The 16,678-nt window shown below is 43.7% G+C and overlaps 1 protein-coding gene across 2 annotated transcripts; it reads left to right on the plus strand.

Moving 5' to 3' along the window:
• The first annotated feature begins 333 nt into the window (after positions 1-333).
• On the plus strand, positions 334-16,396 carry LOC133452756 (desmoplakin-A-like). 2 transcript variants are annotated; one of them, XM_061732361.1, is made up of 24 exons: positions 334-723; positions 1,590-1,674; positions 1,869-1,987; positions 2,144-2,267; positions 3,778-3,903; positions 4,005-4,064; positions 4,157-4,324; positions 4,424-4,528; positions 4,885-4,980; positions 5,071-5,196; positions 5,442-5,594; positions 5,802-5,956; positions 6,169-6,295; positions 6,426-6,612; positions 6,762-7,003; positions 7,135-7,316; positions 7,467-7,605; positions 8,702-8,895; positions 9,000-9,162; positions 9,387-9,470; positions 9,574-9,681; positions 10,248-10,346; positions 10,475-12,289; positions 12,708-16,396. In XM_061732361.1, the coding sequence occupies exons 1-24, from the start codon at positions 470-472 to the stop codon at positions 15,930-15,932; spliced, it is 8,136 nt and encodes a 2,711-aa protein (XP_061588345.1). In that variant the 5' UTR covers positions 334-469; the 3' UTR covers positions 15,933-16,396. The 2 variants fall into 2 exon arrangements, with proteins under 2 accessions (XP_061588345.1, XP_061588347.1); XM_061732363.1 differs by having other exon boundaries at positions 10,475-10,972; positions 12,708-16,383.
• The last annotated feature ends 282 nt before the right edge of the window (positions 16,397-16,678 follow it).

Raw genomic sequence — 16,678 nt, forward strand, 5'->3', positions numbered from 1 at the left:
CTACCTCTTTCCAAAAGGCTGAGGTTTTGGTACATTCATAAAACAAATGAACAATAGTCACCTCTTGCTGTCCACAAAAAGAACACATAAAGAAAAAACATGATACACTGACTAAGTTATACTTGTATGATGTCACGTTAATGTTTTGTGCTCGAGGTTACTTCAGCAACAACGACATATTTTGGTATGTTTTAATCATACACAGCCACGCAGTTATTGCGACACAATAATATGTTTCTCTGTCAAATGACGGCATTAGCCTTCCCACACGGAGCCAAGTATTTCGTAAAACAGTTAAAGGTGTGGTTTCGGGCCAAAAGCAGGCAGCTTCCGTCTATTCACATCAGACTTTTATCTGCGCAACAGGAGACGGGGCGGAGAGACGCACCAGAGCTGTCCGCGGTCCGGACCAGCGAGCACAGACAGTAACGCGCAAGAGAGAAAACACCAACAAAAACTCCGAGAAAACATGAGTCACTACGGCTCTAGTTCGAGACTGGCCAGCATGGGCCAGAGGAGTAATTCCCGGCCGGATTTGTCGGGTTTCCGCCAGGACGGCTACGCCGGGGGGAACGGCTTCATGGGGGAGCTGCAGGCTGGAGACGGAGCTGGATACAACTATCACACCTCCACCTTCTCCAGGCACACCATCCACGGAGGAGGCGGGGGGGTCAAGGTGTCCGGCGGTGGGGGCATGGGAGCCGGCGACGGGGGAGGAATGAAGTAAGAGTTTAAATAATAACTTGTTGAATGACTTTAAAGCTTGAATTATGGTTCTGCGTTAAATCGACGCAGACCCTACGCCGTAGGTAACGCGTTGGTGTAACGCGGAACCATAAATCAGCCTATAGAGATAGCCCTACCTGTATCCAGGTAAATACAGTCACCTGCCACTTTATCAGTCACAGGTGAACTGTATACCAGGTGTACCTAATAAAGTGGCCAGTGAGTGTATACGAATCATATGTGGAGGAATGTTTCAACTTACATTAGTCTTCACATGACCTGTCTGCTATAAAACGTTATTTTTTTCTACTTTTTTCAACTACTATTACCTACTATAGTACTCCTCAATATCAGGGCGAAGCAAATATTTGCACACGCCCCTTCGGAAGCTCCTCCCACTGCTGTCACCTTTAGTTTGACGGCAGGATCAATACCTCAGGGGTTCCTTTGATTAAATAAATACATGAATAAATAAATAAGGATTAGGATTAAATATGGACACAGACTGGGGGATTTTATTTTATGTACGTGTTCATGATATCGCCAGTCAATGCATTTGTTTGTTTTGCATTCAAACTGTAGTAGTATTGCATTTTCCATACAACGTGTGCAAAAAAACCGTGCTTTGCAGGATTAAAAATAGCAATGTGTTAAATGTTGGTGACCCTTTACTTTTAGCCAGAGGTTTAGAATACAAATGTTTTGTGTTTTTGATCTCATTCGCCAGTGATCATTTACAAAGACTCGTAGCAGTTTTGTTACCTGTTAACTATATTAACAGCATCTGTCTTTTACTCTATGATTATTTTAAAGCTTGAAACTTCATAGGCTTTTTTCCCTCCTTTTCTCTTTTTCTTGTGTAGCATACAAAATATTAGACAGAAAATTCTTTACCTGATGAACCAATGTCCGGAATTCCTGGAAAGAGCCAACATGATTGTCCACAGCGTAAGTGTTGTACACTTATGACATTCAAGATTACTAAGTTCCATTTTTGCACTTCTTATTGTAGGACATTTTAATAAGAATGGATAAACTGATTTGGCTTTGACTGCAATGATATACACAAATAACTTCTTTTTTTTTTAACATAGTACAAGAAATCTATGTTCATGTGTTTCTTTTTTTTCATATTTGTTTAGGGGGGTCCGGCCATAGAAGCTGAGAAGTGTTTGAGCCTGGCTGCAGAACACATTGAGCAGCTCAAGAATTGCAGCAGAACTCTCAACCAAATGCGTGTACAAAATGATGTTTTCAAAAGGTACAACTAAAAACAGTGTTTGTGTTTTTGCAGCTCGTGTGTTTGAATGCTTTTAAGTTTTGATCTGAAAAGCTTGTTTTTTCAGTTAAATCAAGCATCACCGATCAGCTCGGCTCTCTCTAATCAGTTTTTTTTTCGTGTTGCACATCTCCACAGTGTTGAACAGTTCCAGCAGTTCCACGCTGCCGTCCAGCAGAAGCTTGCCAGTGGAACTATAAGAAGGAGCAATGATGAAGAACGGTCCTTTACCGACGCCATTGCCTGGATTAACCAACAGAAGGTGAACTCAGAGTGACAGAAGACACCTTCTTATTAGAATATGCCACAATGGTGCAAACGCATGTGGAAGTCACACAATGAACTGAGTAAAACTTAAATCTTATACGTAGCCATCTTAACTTTTTTAACGGGCCACCGCAAGTAAGAGCCCCCTTTTTCTTTTTCTTTTACCATTTTTCTCGATGCAATGGGAGGTGAAGGAGGCTTAGTGCTTAGCTTATCACATATGCTAACCAAATGTAACTGAAACCGTTTGGAACTGTTGCCAAAACATGATCTGTCAATGAAAGAGGCCAAGAGAGGTACGGGAAACAAAGCAGGGGATAGAGGGTTGCCATCTGAGAATGCAGCTCACAGAGTAGAAGGTAAAAAGAAATAGAGCGAGGCAGCAGCGAAGACCAAGGAGCTGTGGAAGGGAAAGGGAAAGAAGTAAAGCAGTGTGATATCTGACACTCTGCTCTGAGTCATTTGTTATGGGGCAGGGCAGTTCAGACAGCCTCTTGCATGTTTATGGGAAAACACCCTCCCACTAACTCTTATCCCAGTGTTCCCACCCAGAGAGAAACTCAACCTGTTATTCTGTCACCACCTTCAGCCTCACCCCTCTGTATCTCATCACTCACCTTTTTGCTGGTGCTGCAAATACAACATTTCCTCATACATTACATTGCCAGACTTTTAAGCATAAACCGAATGAAAGTGATTTAATGAACTCACTGCATTTATAGTGCTGACCGCACAGACATTTCAATATTAATTGATAGTTCGCAGCTAGACATTTGACACAGTACCAACATTTGGGTTTGCTCTGTAGCCTCAGGCTGGGCTCAAGAGCAGAAGGGAGTGGTGCAAGAACAAAAGCCTTGAGAGACAGACCAGTGGAAAAAAATGCAAGTGCGGAACAGGGTTGGGCTGAGGTTGTTTGCTGGCAGAGCTCCTATCAAAACCCAGAGCTGCGTACAAGGGGGGGCATAGTTGGAATAGTTTCCTGCTTAACAACAACCTTATGATTATATGCTGACACCTAGAGGGCAAAAAAAAAGAAGGGATACCTTCTTTAGACCAGGGACTAAATGAAAGGCAATGTCTTTTACTATTTGAAGTCTAGAAATATTTGGTAGAGCATAACAGTGGTGAAAAATGGCGTCAGCAGATCCTGTAAGTAAACCAAAACAATGACTTTACGCTCATCAAAATGATTTGTGGTTCCCAAACATCTAAGGCCAAAGCTTTAGACCTCCATTAATGTCAAGGAGAAATTATGACTCTTTTCAGCTGGTATGAATGGACTTATAGTGAAACTAGGCAGCTGCTGTCGGAGGTTTGGACATTTGTATGGGATAAATAATGTGGTCCTTTTGTGAAGTTTGATGTGCAGACGGTAAAAGAAAACAGGAACAACAACCACATTGTTTACATAGGGTATAGATCACAGTTTTACATTGTTGTTGGTTTCCACTGGCTGTTGCTGTAACTTAGTGTTATATGTGTTGTAATTTTGCATTTGATAGCGGCTGATTGAGACAGCTTCATGGGGAGATGACGCCAGTTCCATAGAAAAGCAAATCATGTCCCACAACAAGTTCCACAGCTCGATCCAAAGAAGCATGGAAGTAGATCGTGCCAGAGAGGAGCTGGTACGTTGTCTTTCAAGTTGTTTTTATTAATGTTTTCATGTGGCATGTGTGCAAAAGCCCAATAATAACAGAGCAAAAATGAATTCTTCTTTTCTTTCTAGCTCAGAGGGGACGACAGGTATCATTATTCCAGGATGGAGAGTGAATGGGACGTCCTCCAGGTAGAACCATACTTGTTAATAAAACGTTTCCTTTTTGCCAAAGACGGCAGCCTTGTGCGTTATTGCTTACACTCGCCTTGTGTTGCTCGCAGAAAATGTCTCACAATCGCATGAGTCAGCTGCGAGACCTTCAGAACATCATCGAAGAGGTCTCTCAAGCCATCATGTGGGTGAATGAGAGAGAGGAGGAGGAGCTGGTGTTCGACTGGGGAGATAAGAACATCGATCAGTACATCCCCAAGAAGCAGGAGAGCTACTCTGTGAGAGTCCCCAGCCAATCCTTTTTGTTTTTAATTAACATCTCAAGTATGTCCGTTGTGTAATTATTTTGGATCTTTGCGCTCTGTTTTTCCTGACAGAGGCTGATGAGGGACCTGGAGGAGAAGGAGAAGGACCTGAACAAGCTGAAAGTGAAAGCTGATGGCCTTGTGAACAACAACCATCCCGCCTCAGACAAGATTGATGTAAATTCAATTTTCAATTCAATTTATTTGTATAGCGTCAAATCATAACAACGGTCATCTCATGACAACACGAAAAACAGAGATAAAAGTGATCAGATATAACACATCATAAAATAATGTATAAAAACATAAGCATCAGAAAAAGATCAACATCAGTGACAAAAGAGATCAGATATCACACATCATAAAATAAAACACAAGCATCAGAAAACAGCATCGGAGAAACGGAAGAAGAGCAAAACATCCCAAAAACACAGTAACATCAGGCTAGCTGTAAAGGATTTTAGCTTTCCTACAGTATCCCCAACGGCACATTTGAGTGAGTTTTGTGTTGATGCCTGTGTGCATCCCCACAGGCCTACATGGACACCCTGCAGACCCAGTGGAGCTGGCTCCTGCAGATCACTAAATGCATCCACGTTCATTTGAAGGAGAATGCTGCCTACAGCCAAGTAAGAGCCGAGTCCTACGGCGCCCTCTCTGGTGATTAAAGTAGATCTTTATCTTTTTATGTGAAGACATTTTTCTTTTCCGTTCTTTAGTTTTTCAAGGAAGCCAATGAGACGTATGCAAAGCTGCAGAAACAGCATGAGACGATCCGAACCAAGTTCACCTGCAACAAGAGCACCCCGCTGGATAACCTCTCAGAACTCCTGAAAACCCTGGAGGTAACATTACTAATAAGAAGGAATACCTGCGTGAATTTTTCCTGAAGCTGTGTAGCCGAACATGATAAGCAACTCGACATGCTTTACAAAGATTTGCATGCTTAGAGTGCTGGTTAGGACCGTTTTAATAGAACCCTGCGACACATTTTTATCACATAGTAAAGGTTTTGAACAGAAAAATATGACTTCACACAAATGTTAGCACTCTAATTAATAGAAAATCTCTGTCTGATTTTATGTAACAGAATGAGAGAGAACGGATCTTGGAGAATAAGAGACAGGTCCAAAGTCTGGTCAACAAATCCAAGTCCATCGTCAGACTGAAACCTCGCAACCCTGAGGAGAAAAGCAGCAGCCCTGTCATGGTGCGGGCCTTATGTGACTTTAAACAGGACCAGGTAGGACAAGCGGTTTCTTCCTCTCTACCACACACACACACACACACACACACACACACACACACACACACACACACACACACACACACACACACACACACACACACACACACACACACACACGAACATTTGCATACATTAACAATAGCAGCAGTGTCTTCGGTGAGCTGTAACGAGTGTAACTCAATGTCTTCTCTGTGTTTTTAGAAAGGCATATTAAAAGACGATGAAGGTATCCTGAAAGACAACTCTCATCGCAGCAAGTGGCAGGTGACGGGACCCGGCGGTCTGGACATGCTGATCCCGTCCGTGTGCCTGCTCATCCCCCCGCCAAACCCGCTCAGCATTGGCCTCGCCAACAAGTAAGAAATATTCAGCAGCGAAGAAGAAAGCTGATCAAACGTGAGCGGAGAAACTCTGCTTTGGGATGTTGGCTAGGCTTGTTGAAATAATATCAGCTGATGTGGATTCACTTAAATTATTCAGTAAATAATATTGTTTTTGAAGTCGAGTATTGGATACCTTGCGGTTTTGTTGTTACGGCTGCTAAGTTTGCGGCTTGTCTCTTTCTCAGAAATGAGCAGTATTACGAAGCCATCATGGGTATTTGGAATCAGCTCTACATTAACATCAAGAGCCTCATCTCCTGGCAGTATTGCCTCAGAGATATGAACTACATCAATTCCCTCACCACTACAATGGTAAGATGGCACACAGTACAAGATCAACTCCAACAATCAACTTTCTGTTGTCTTTCTAAAGTCTGCCATGTTTTTCTTGTTTAAGCGTATAGTTTACTCAATTATCTAACCCATCCCTTCTGTCTGGTAGCTGTCAAAGATGCGTCCTGACCAGTATCGGAGCATCATCAAAAGTCTGGAGACTCACTTCCAGGAGTTCATGCGTAACAGCCAAGGTTCTGAAATGTTCGGGGAGGATGACAAGAAAACCATGAAGGGGAACTTCGATAAAGCTCAGAACCACTACGATACACTGATCATCCAGCTGCCGACTCTCAGTGAGTGTGAATCATGTTGTTCCGAAATGTAAAAGAAGCGTGTATTTATCCAGAGACATCCTTACAACAAACTTACCAATTATTACTACTCTGAAGCTTTTCAAGAACACTGTTAATTTTCACTTTCAAAATATGTCTTCAAAATAAAGATGGACAGGAGGTGAAGCCTGAACCTCAAAAACCAGAAGTTGCAGTTAAGGTGCCTGCGACCAAAGTCCCAAAGCCGCAGCCTCCTGCAGCGAGCTCTACCATCAGCATCACGCTGCTCAACAGTCTGCAAGCGCTTCGACACAAGCTGGAGGTGGCAGAATCTGATCTCACCAGTCATCTCCACGTCCCGCTGGGGGAGAACAGCGTGCACGAGTGCTCCGTGCACATTCAGAGGCTGCAGGTATGCAACCTTTCATTCATTCATGTAACTATATGCATCTTCAGAGTTAATCTCAAGAAACTGACAAATTGATTTCATAAAACCTTCTTCTTTTTTTAAATAATAAAACAAACGTATATTTTGATTTGAAGGGAGTTCACCAAGATATAGAATCTATTCATGATGAGTACCTCCACCTGAGAGAGAAGATAACAAAGCAGCTCAAGGGGATACCTGCAGACTCGGAGCACGCCAAGTTCCTCCGCTCTGAACTGGAAATCATCAATCAAAAACTGGCCGGCCTGCAGGGCCTCTATGCTGCCTATTCACAGAGGTTTGTAAATTCATGCCACCTGCATTTTTAATTTCCTATCATGTCTGAATGAAAGAAACTCTACAAATTCTTAGAACAGAGAGTGAGACAACAAACAGCACGAGTCTCCTCAACCGGCAGTTTTAACGTAATGATTTGTGTCTGCGACAGACTGTCTGCCCTCAGGGCCTTGCTTCAAAACCTTCTCCAGGCCGAGGACATCATTAAAGTCCACGAGGCCCGGCTGACCGAGAAGGAGACCAGCTCCCTGGATGTCCGGGAGCTGCAAAACCATCGGAGCGTGCTCAAGGTTTTAAACACTTTCCACATTTTTTTTTCTTTCTGTAATTTTAAAGGCTTGAGATGCTGTATAAACATCTTTTTTTTTAAATAATTTGAAGAAACTACCAGTTTCTCTTTCTTCCGAAACTCTTTTGAAGGTATTTTTTACCTTGGAGTTGCGTCCAAGTATTTTGCAGATATTTTGATATTTCACAAACATCTGCCAGTAGATGCAAAAAGAGAAGAGTTTGTGGCTTCTGTTTCTTTTGAAGTACAAGCCATTTCTGTATGCATACAAAGTTTAAAAATAGCCAATTATCCCTACATAGTCCCTATCCACACTATCACTTAAGTGGAATGACATTTTTGAGTCCTGTCAAGGGCTAAAAATAGCAGTTTGTTTTCATAGCTCCGTCACCTCATGTGATAAGACACATACGCCATCCTGACTCAAAGCTGCTCCTATTCAGATGAAGGTTTACATTACTTAGCATTTTAATAATAGATTCAAGGTTGTTTTAGCTCTGGAATGTTCCTTTAACTTCACTGGAGAAGATATCGAAAGCCACACGTCCGACTGCGATAATACTGAAAAGATATTCAAAGAAAAAACTGGTTAATCCTTTAAAGTATGAGGCCTGAATGTAAATAAAGTTATGAAATGGTAAAATGTAAATAAACAACAATAAACAGTATAGCTCTCAATAACAAGAGCAGTTCATAGACATTCTGTGTTACTTTTTTTTTAATTATATTTTAACACTTTTCTCTAATAATATTTACATTGTCTTACTCATTTAAGATTTTTGATACAGGACTTAAGAGTCAGCTTTTACACAAGTGAAGGATGTGAAGTGTTTTCCTCCATCATTGAAAAAGTTTGGGATTAGCTCAGTTACCATTCAGCTGAGTTGGAGTTGAAAGTTTTGGATTTACACTTAATGATTGATCTAAGGAGGTTTAAATTGTTACTTCTTAATTAATTACCCAGTGAAAACATCTTTAATATTAGTGCAGAAAAGGTTTCGTGATGGACGTCTTCTTTGTGCTTCAGTCTGGTTCTACATGAAAGTTTTACAGGATTCTTTAAACTAAACAAAACCTTTTGTGTGACTGCATTATAGCAAATGAAGAACGAACTGGAGCAAAAACAAGACCTGCTGACATCTATGGAGTCGGACCTGGCCAAAGCCGTGCACTGGAACGGTCAGATTTCTGCCCCCTTCCACAAGTGTGACGTCGATTTGGCCAAATACTCAGAGGTTCTGAACCAGATGTTCGAACGCTGGCACCGCATCCAGACTCAGATCAAGAACAGGTACAGTCGCATGGTCGTTCCTCACGCGCACATTAGTCATCGCTGCTAACGAGACGAAGAAAACATCCGTTCACCCCTTCCCTTTCCCATTCTTTCCACCTCAGAGTGTGGGACCTGGACAAACAGGAGCAACAGCTGACACAATATCAGCAGAGCAGCTCCTCCCTGGAGCAGTGGCTGGACAATGCCAGGAAACGCCAGGACACCCTTCAGACGGTCAAGCTCACTGACATCCAGACTCTAATGGACCACCTCAACCAACAAAAGGCATGTCTTATTTTCATCAACGAGTAGTTATCAGTGGCAAACCTTGAGTGGAAATGATTTAAAAGTGGACATAGCCCCCTTTTTCACTTTGACTGGGATGCTTATTGCTGTGAACATGCATGAACTGAGCATTTATTTTGTTCCATCCCAGTTTTAACAGCAGAGACTGGACAGAGTGATGTTACAATCAACAACCAGCACTGACTTTTTCTTTTCTTGAATAGGCACTTCACAATGAAATTAAAGGGAAGAAAGACAAAGTAGAGGATGTGCAGAAAGGTTCAGATACTTGTGCTTCCTCAATAAAGGTTGGTAGTCTGATGCTCTGTTTTCATTCAACTGCAGCTGTGTATTTTACCATGACGGCCCCTGCAGCTGTTGAATAAATGACATTGTGTTGTCTGCTTTCAGGACTTTGAGCTGCAGCTCGCTTCCTACAGTTCCGGCCTGGAAACTCTGCTTAATGTTCCTATCAAGAGAACGATGCTGCAGTCTCCTGCTTCTGTGATCCGGCAAGAGGTAATCAAGGGATTCAAATCCATGTATACTGTACTTCTAAGAAAAGAGAAAGTTAGGTCGTCCTATATTTGAGTAGTAGACTTTTAAACGCCTAGATTGTTCCAGTCACAATAGTTTGTGGTGCAGTGCCAGCAACCTGAGTGTTACTCTAATAGCTGGAGCTTTAAGCATAACGTTATAACAGTTCCAGGGGGTTGAGTTGCAGTAAAAACCTTGGGCATCCCGAACAAAGCAGCTTAAAAGTTGGGGGAGTGAGGAAAGACATAAGAAGAAGTTTTAATGCCAACCTTCAGGTCAAAAGCTGCAGAGTCACCAAATAAATCAAATAAAAATAATGCCCAGAGAGGAGCTGCTGTCTTTTCATCACTATATGTCATTAACTTATAGAACTACACTCACCGAAAAAGTAAAAAAAATCTGATGCCTGTTAGTTTTTCCTTTTATTTTTCATATTTTGAGCTCCCAAGATTCCATTTTATTCCCTTCATTACAATTGTAAATGAAAGATGTAACTAAAATGTAGTGAACCCTCGACCTCACAATGTTTTTGTCTGAACTCCTCTCAGGCTTTTGACCTCCAGACTCGTTACATAGAGCTACTGACCCGCTCTAGTGACTACTACAAATACCTTGAGGAGTTGCTCAAGAAAATGGAAGAGCTGAAGGTAGCTATTGGATACTTATATCATTTGTGTACATAATAATATTAAAAAGTTCACTTGTACAAATAGCTTTTTCTAAACATATGAGAAGAAGGGACTAATGTGGTTTCTGTTGCTGATGTTCTTCCCAGTTAAGGAACACCAGGATTGAGTTGCTGGAGGATGAGCTGAGGCGTTTGAAAGATGACCTCCAGGATCGCAATCAGACAAAGAAGTCTCTCGAGGATGAACTGGCTCGCTACAAGCTGGAGCTCAGTCAAACAAAAGATCAACTAATCACGACTGAGGAAGTGAAGAGAACCTCTGCAATGCAAGTCAATGCTGCCAAAGAGAGCCTGGATAGCACACACAGCCAGATTCAAGACCTGGATGACCAACTGACTCGCATTAAATACCAGCTGGATGAGGAAAAGAGGAAAAGGAGGTTGGCTGAAGAGCGTTACGGAAGTCAGCAAGAGGAGTATGAGGCGGCTGTTCGCCGCAGGCAGAAAGAACTGGAAGAACTCAATTGGATCAAGATTGACTTGGAAAAGTCTGTGAAGGACAGGGAACGTGAATTGGAGAGGCTGAAGATACAGCTAGAAGAGGAGACGGCACGTCGACGAAACGCTGAATCAGATATCTCAAAGGTAAGAACACAGTGCACCCAGGAGGTTAATCAACTTAAGCAGACACACGAGAAAGAGATCCACGTTTCCAAGACCACCATTCTGAAAGTCTCACAACAAAAAGAGGAGGATTCAGCAGACCTAAAGCTGCAAGCTGAGAGACTCGCTGCTGAGAAGAGAGATCTGGAGAGCGAGCTAAGGAGACTGAGACAAGCTGTTGCCTTCACCGAGGAGCAGAAGAGCAAGGCAGAGCAGGAAATCAGCCAGCAGAGGGCGTCAGTGACACAGGAGACGAGGATACGCAGTGAGCTGGAGGTGCAGATAAGAACTCTCCTGCAGCAGCGGGGAGAACATGAGATCAAGTTAAAGGAAACCGGCAACAGCAACCAAGAAAAGTCCAGACAGATCAGCACGCTGACATTTAAGCTGGAAGAAGAGGAGAAGAAGAGGAGAGCTCTGGAACTGGATCTCAATCACCTGAAACAAGCTGATGAAGAGCTGAGAGCAAAGAACTCCTCCTATCTTGAGGCAATTAACAAACTTAAAGTGTCTGAGCAGGAGGTTAGGATCACTAGAGTGGAGCTGGAAAAGCAGACCAGTGAGAAAACAAAGGCTGAGCAGAGCTCTGCCAGGCTGCAGAGCCGTGTCCGGGAACTTCAGTGCTCTCTGGAGGGGATGGAAGCTGAGGTGGAAAAGCAAAAGAAAGCAACGCAGGAGGAGTTCACTCGTAGAAAGCGAATGGAGGCCGAGTTGGAGAGGATGACGCGTACCTGCAGAGAGCACACCACCACAATTAGCTCACTGAAAACTGTTCAAGTAGAGGTCTCCAACAGTGAGAGAAAGTACGAGCAGGACCTCAGGGCTCTCCAGGAGGCCCTGGACAAGAGCCTGAGAGATCACAAAGCCACCAAGGAGGAACTGGCAGCTTTGACAGCCGAGCTTAAAACGCTAAAACAGAAGCTGCAGCAGGAACTGGCCCGAATTCACGAGCTCAACCAACGAAACGAAAGCTTATACAAAACCATAGAGGAGAAGAGCCGCCAACTTAACGAGTACACCACAGAGATTGAAAAGCTGAAGACTCTGACACAGAACCTGACAAAGGAGAGACTGAGACTGGAGGAGGAGCTGAGGGGCGTCAAACAAGAGAGAGACGATCTGAAGATCAGCAAAGATGCCATTGATGGACAAAGTGCTACTCAAATCTCAACTTTGCATGTGCAGCTTCAAAGTAGCACCAAGAGGACAGCAGAGCTCCAGGCTCTCATCGGTGACCTCACCAAGGAGAGAGAAAAGCTTAAAATGGAAATAGAAAAAATCCAAAAACAGTCAATTGAGGTATTCTTTATAACACTGAAGGATCATCTCCTCATTGTACATCTAATTCATATTACTGCTGGCATGGTTGCTTACGCTGGCTTTCAAACTTTGCTGTTAGCTGAATTTCAAAGTAGCCTAGCAATGTTTGTAACAATCATTTGTTTTAACCGCTTGTTTTAAATTTGATTGTGCATGAGAGTCGCTTACTTAAAAATGCTTCTGCTTAGCATTTAAACCTTCTATTAACACCATATAATCTCACTGAACTTGACTCATAACAGTAATAATCACTGTAAACACTGTACACTAACATTTTGAGAAATGTATGAATACTGTACTGACAAATGCCTCGATTGGACATTGTCCTCATATGTTGATCTGTCATTATGTAGAATTCATATCTTATGAAATAATTTCTTGTCTTATCTCTCCACAGACTTCAATAGTTGCCCAAGAGAGTCAAAGCCAATACAGTGAGCTGATGCTGCAAAGGGATAGTCTGCAGTCCAGGCTGAAACTTTTGGAGCAGGACAAGAACCGCCAGCAGCGACTAGAAGAGGAGCTCTCTCGCATCAAAGTCACACTAGACACTGAGATTCGCAACAAACAGCGTCTGCAGGATGAGAAAAACTCCATCCTTAACGACTTCAATTCAATGAAGAGCCAGTACGATTTGAAAGACAGCCAGATTAGGCGTTATGAGTCAGACGTGGAAAAGGCCGACCGGGAGAGGATGTCCCTGAAGAGTGAGATTGAGAAGCTCATGAAGGAGCTGAAGGTTGTTGAGGAGAGGTACAAGAGCCGACTGTTTAGCTCAGAACAGGAGGCGCTGGACCTGGCCGCAAAGAAAGACCTCCTGGAAAAAGAGATCCAGAGATTGAAGCAGAAGCCTTACGCTCTGAATAGGCAGACCCAGACGGATGAGAAAGTCGTAACAATTGATCCCTCAAAGCTCGTATTTGATGGCGTGCGACGCAAAGTCACCGCTCACCAGCTTTGTGACTGCGGCATAATCAGCAAAACTACCTTAGAGGAGCTGCTCAAGGGGAAAAAGACGGTGGATGAAGTGGCTGCAGACATCCAGCTTAGTTTAAAGGGTGCTGGCATTATTGCTGGGATGACAACAGGTTTTCAAGGGAGAATGTCTTTTACCGAAGCCAAACAGAAGTCTCTCATCAGCCCAGAGAGCGCTCTCATGCTCCTACAAGCTCAAGCAGCAACAGGCTACATAGTGGACCCTGCATATAATAAAGCGATGCCTGTGGATACTGCCTGTTCCAGAGGGGTTGTAGAGACGGAGGACAGGGACATCCTAGTGACAGCCGAAGCAGCTAGCACCGGCTTCAAAGATCCACTAACCGGCAAAATGCTGTCTGTGGGACAGGCTTGCAAAAGAGGCCGCATCGACAGGGAGACGGCCATCCGCTTGCTCCAGGCGCAGGAATCCGCCGGAGGCATACTGGACCCTGTTCTGAGTGTGTTCCTTCCAAAGGATCTGGCCTTGGATCGCAATCTCATAGATGAAGATCTCTACACAGCTTTGAATAAAAAACCCACCTGCTACCTGGATCCAGCAACGAAAGAGAAGATAAGTTACAATGACCTTAGGAAAAAGTGTACAGTAGAACCTGTGTCTGGCTTGCTCCTGCTCCAGGCTCCAGAAAAGTGCATGACAGTGAAGGGTATCCGTGGGGAGGTGTCTGTCACGGACCTCGTCAAATCTGAGCTACTCGATGAAACCGATCTGCAGAAACTCAATCAGGGCAAACTGACTAAAAAAGACATCGAAGACAAGCTGAAGTCCTACCTCCATGGGTCGACCTGCATTGCTGGGATCTACGATGAGGCCAACAACAGGATAATGCCTTTCTATCAGGCTATGAAAGATGGTCTGCTCATGAGAGGAACCACTCTGGAGCTTCTGGAGGCCCAAGCAGCATCTGGATTCATAGTTGATCCAGTTAACAATGTCTTCTTGCCAGTTGAGGAAGCCACAAAAAGAGGCGTCATAGGGAAGGAGTTCAAGAATAAGCTGTTGTCTGCAGAGAGGGCAGTGATTGGTTACAGAGACCCAGCAACAGGAAAGACGATCTCTTTATTCCAGGCTATTGCAAAAGATCTAATTGAGAAAGGTCACGGAATCCGGTTGCTGGAGGCTCAGATTGCCAGCGGTGGCATTATTGATCCAGTTGAGAGTCATCGTATTGATGTCTCAGTTGCCTACAAAAAGGGATATTTTGATCAGGAGATGAATGAGATCTTAACCTATGAAGGTGATGACACTAAGGGGTTCTTTGACCCTAACACCAAAGAGAACTTGACCTACCTTCAGCTTAAGGAGAGGTGCATCACAGATCCCAAAACGGGCCTCATACTGCTGCCACTCAGAGACAAGAGGAAGGCCCAGACAACCCAGGAAAGTCGCAGCAATGTCACCCGCAAGAGACGGGTCGTCATCGTCGACCCAGACACCGGGCACGAGATGTCCGTCAGGGAGGCCTACCACAAGGAGCTCATTGACTACGAAACCTTCCTGGACTTGTCGGAGCAGGAGTGTGAGTGGGAGGAGATCACCATCAAGGCCTCGGATGGCTCTGCACGCCTTGTGATCGTGGACAGGAAAACCGGAACCCAGTACGACATTCAGGACTGCGTAGACAGAGGCGTCGTTGACCAGAAGACTCTGGATCAGTATCGTGCCGGAACCCTGACCTTGACACAGTTTGCAGACAAAATTACCAGCAAGACCAGTAGCACTGAGATGAACATCGCAGCCACTTCTGTTGACGACATGGTTGCCTGCAGCAGTCCCACCCTAGCCGCCCCAACCTCACCTACTGTACGCAAACGCTTTGACAGTATTTCTATCACAGTCTCCCCCCCAGAGATGTTTGACGATCATAGCCCCGTGGCCGCCATATTTGACACAGAGACCTTGGAGAAGATAACTATTGTTGAGGGGCTCAAAAGAGGCATAGTGGACACTCTTACGGCACAGAGGCTGCTGGAAGCTCAGACTTGCACCGGCGGTATCATCAATCCTGCTACTGCTGAAAGGCTGTCACTTGAGGATGCCGTCCATCAGGGTGTCATAGATGAAAGCATGGCCACAAAGCTGAAACCTGCCCAGAAGGCTTACCTTGGTTATGAGGATGTTAAGATCAAACGAAAAATGTCTGCAGCCGAGGCAGTGAAGGAGAAGTGGTTGCCTTATGAGGCCGGCCAAAGATTTCTGGAGTATCAGTACCTGACAGGGGGCCTGATAGAGCCTGGCAGCAGCTCCCGAGTTACCATCGAGGAGGCCATCCGCAGAGGCTGGCTAGATGGGCTATGGGCCCAGAAGCTGCAGGATTGTCAAAACCACCAGAAGAACCTGACCTGTCCTAAGACTAAACTGAAGATCTCGTATAAACAAGCCATGGACAGCTGCATGGTGGAAGAAAGCAATGGCATGAAGCTCCTGCAGGCATCCTCCATATCCAGCAAGGGAATCAGCAGCCCCTACAATGTTTCTAACCCAGGATCACGTTCTGGATCCAGGGCAGGTTCCCGCACCGGCTCCAGGAGCGGCTCTCGAAGAGGCAGTGTGGACTACTCCTCTTCTTACTCGTACAGTTTCTCCTCCAGTAGCGCCAGCTATCGCTCAAACTTGCAGTCTTAATGCTTTCCACAAAGAAAAAAAAGAGCATTTATTAATACACGCTACTTCTGTGTAATCTTAGTATTTTAATAGTTCACTTTTTTGCTGTTTTTTTTTTTTTGTTTTTTTTTCTACTACCCATAACATTTATAACATTTAGAAAGGTTGGGTTGTTTAAATACTTGAGATCAGTTGAATGTTTTGATGAGTTGGTGTTTAATATTAACTGCTTAGAACAGTTCACAATCTTCTTATAACACTTGAATTAACCACATGATGCTTTATTGCCATTGTATTGTCACAGCTTTCCTTACTTTACAATATAACTTGTATTGTATTGCTTCTGGACTGCACTGTCAGCGTAGCTCAGGCACTGATTCTTAGTTGATTACAGATTCCTTCATGTATTTTTAAGGAAAAATTTTATATGCAAATGCTGTTGCTGTTGCTGACTGTTTAACAAAGTAGTGAGTTGATTATCACACTCTGTCCTTCTGAATTGTTTATCTTTGAGTAATTACAAATAAAGTTGCTTGTCACAGCAGTATTAATGTATTTCTTTGCTCATCCTTTCATATCAGCTGCAGTGATCTTTGACAATAATTAGCTCACTGTATTAAGAGATTTTTGTTTTTATATCCAAACCATCCACATGGTTTGCAACTGATTATTAAAATGCCCATATATGGCATAATTCAGCTTTTTTCCTCTGATGGAGGATACAATCTAAAACTCTGTAGATTAATATTGGCAGTATTTTTTTTTCT

Source organism: Cololabis saira, chromosome 10 (genome assembly GCF_033807715.1).
Source record: "Cololabis saira isolate AMF1-May2022 chromosome 10, fColSai1.1, whole genome shotgun sequence".
Taxonomy (NCBI): Eukaryota; Metazoa; Chordata; class Actinopteri; order Beloniformes; family Belonidae; genus Cololabis; species Cololabis saira.

Bases quoted from the DNA above. Each gene is read 5' to 3' on its own strand.
- LOC133452756 (XM_061732361.1), top strand. From the start codon at position 470: ATGAGTCACTACGGCTCTAGTTCGAGACTGGCCAGCATGGGCCAGAGG. The intron at 2,268-3,777 runs GTGAACTCAGAG...TGCATTTGATAG, and splicing joins CCTGGATTAACCAACAGAAG to CGGCTGATTGAGACAGCTTC. The intron at 6,296-6,425 runs GTAAGATGGCAC...TCTGTCTGGTAG, and splicing joins ATTCCCTCACCACTACAATG to CTGTCAAAGATGCGTCCTGA.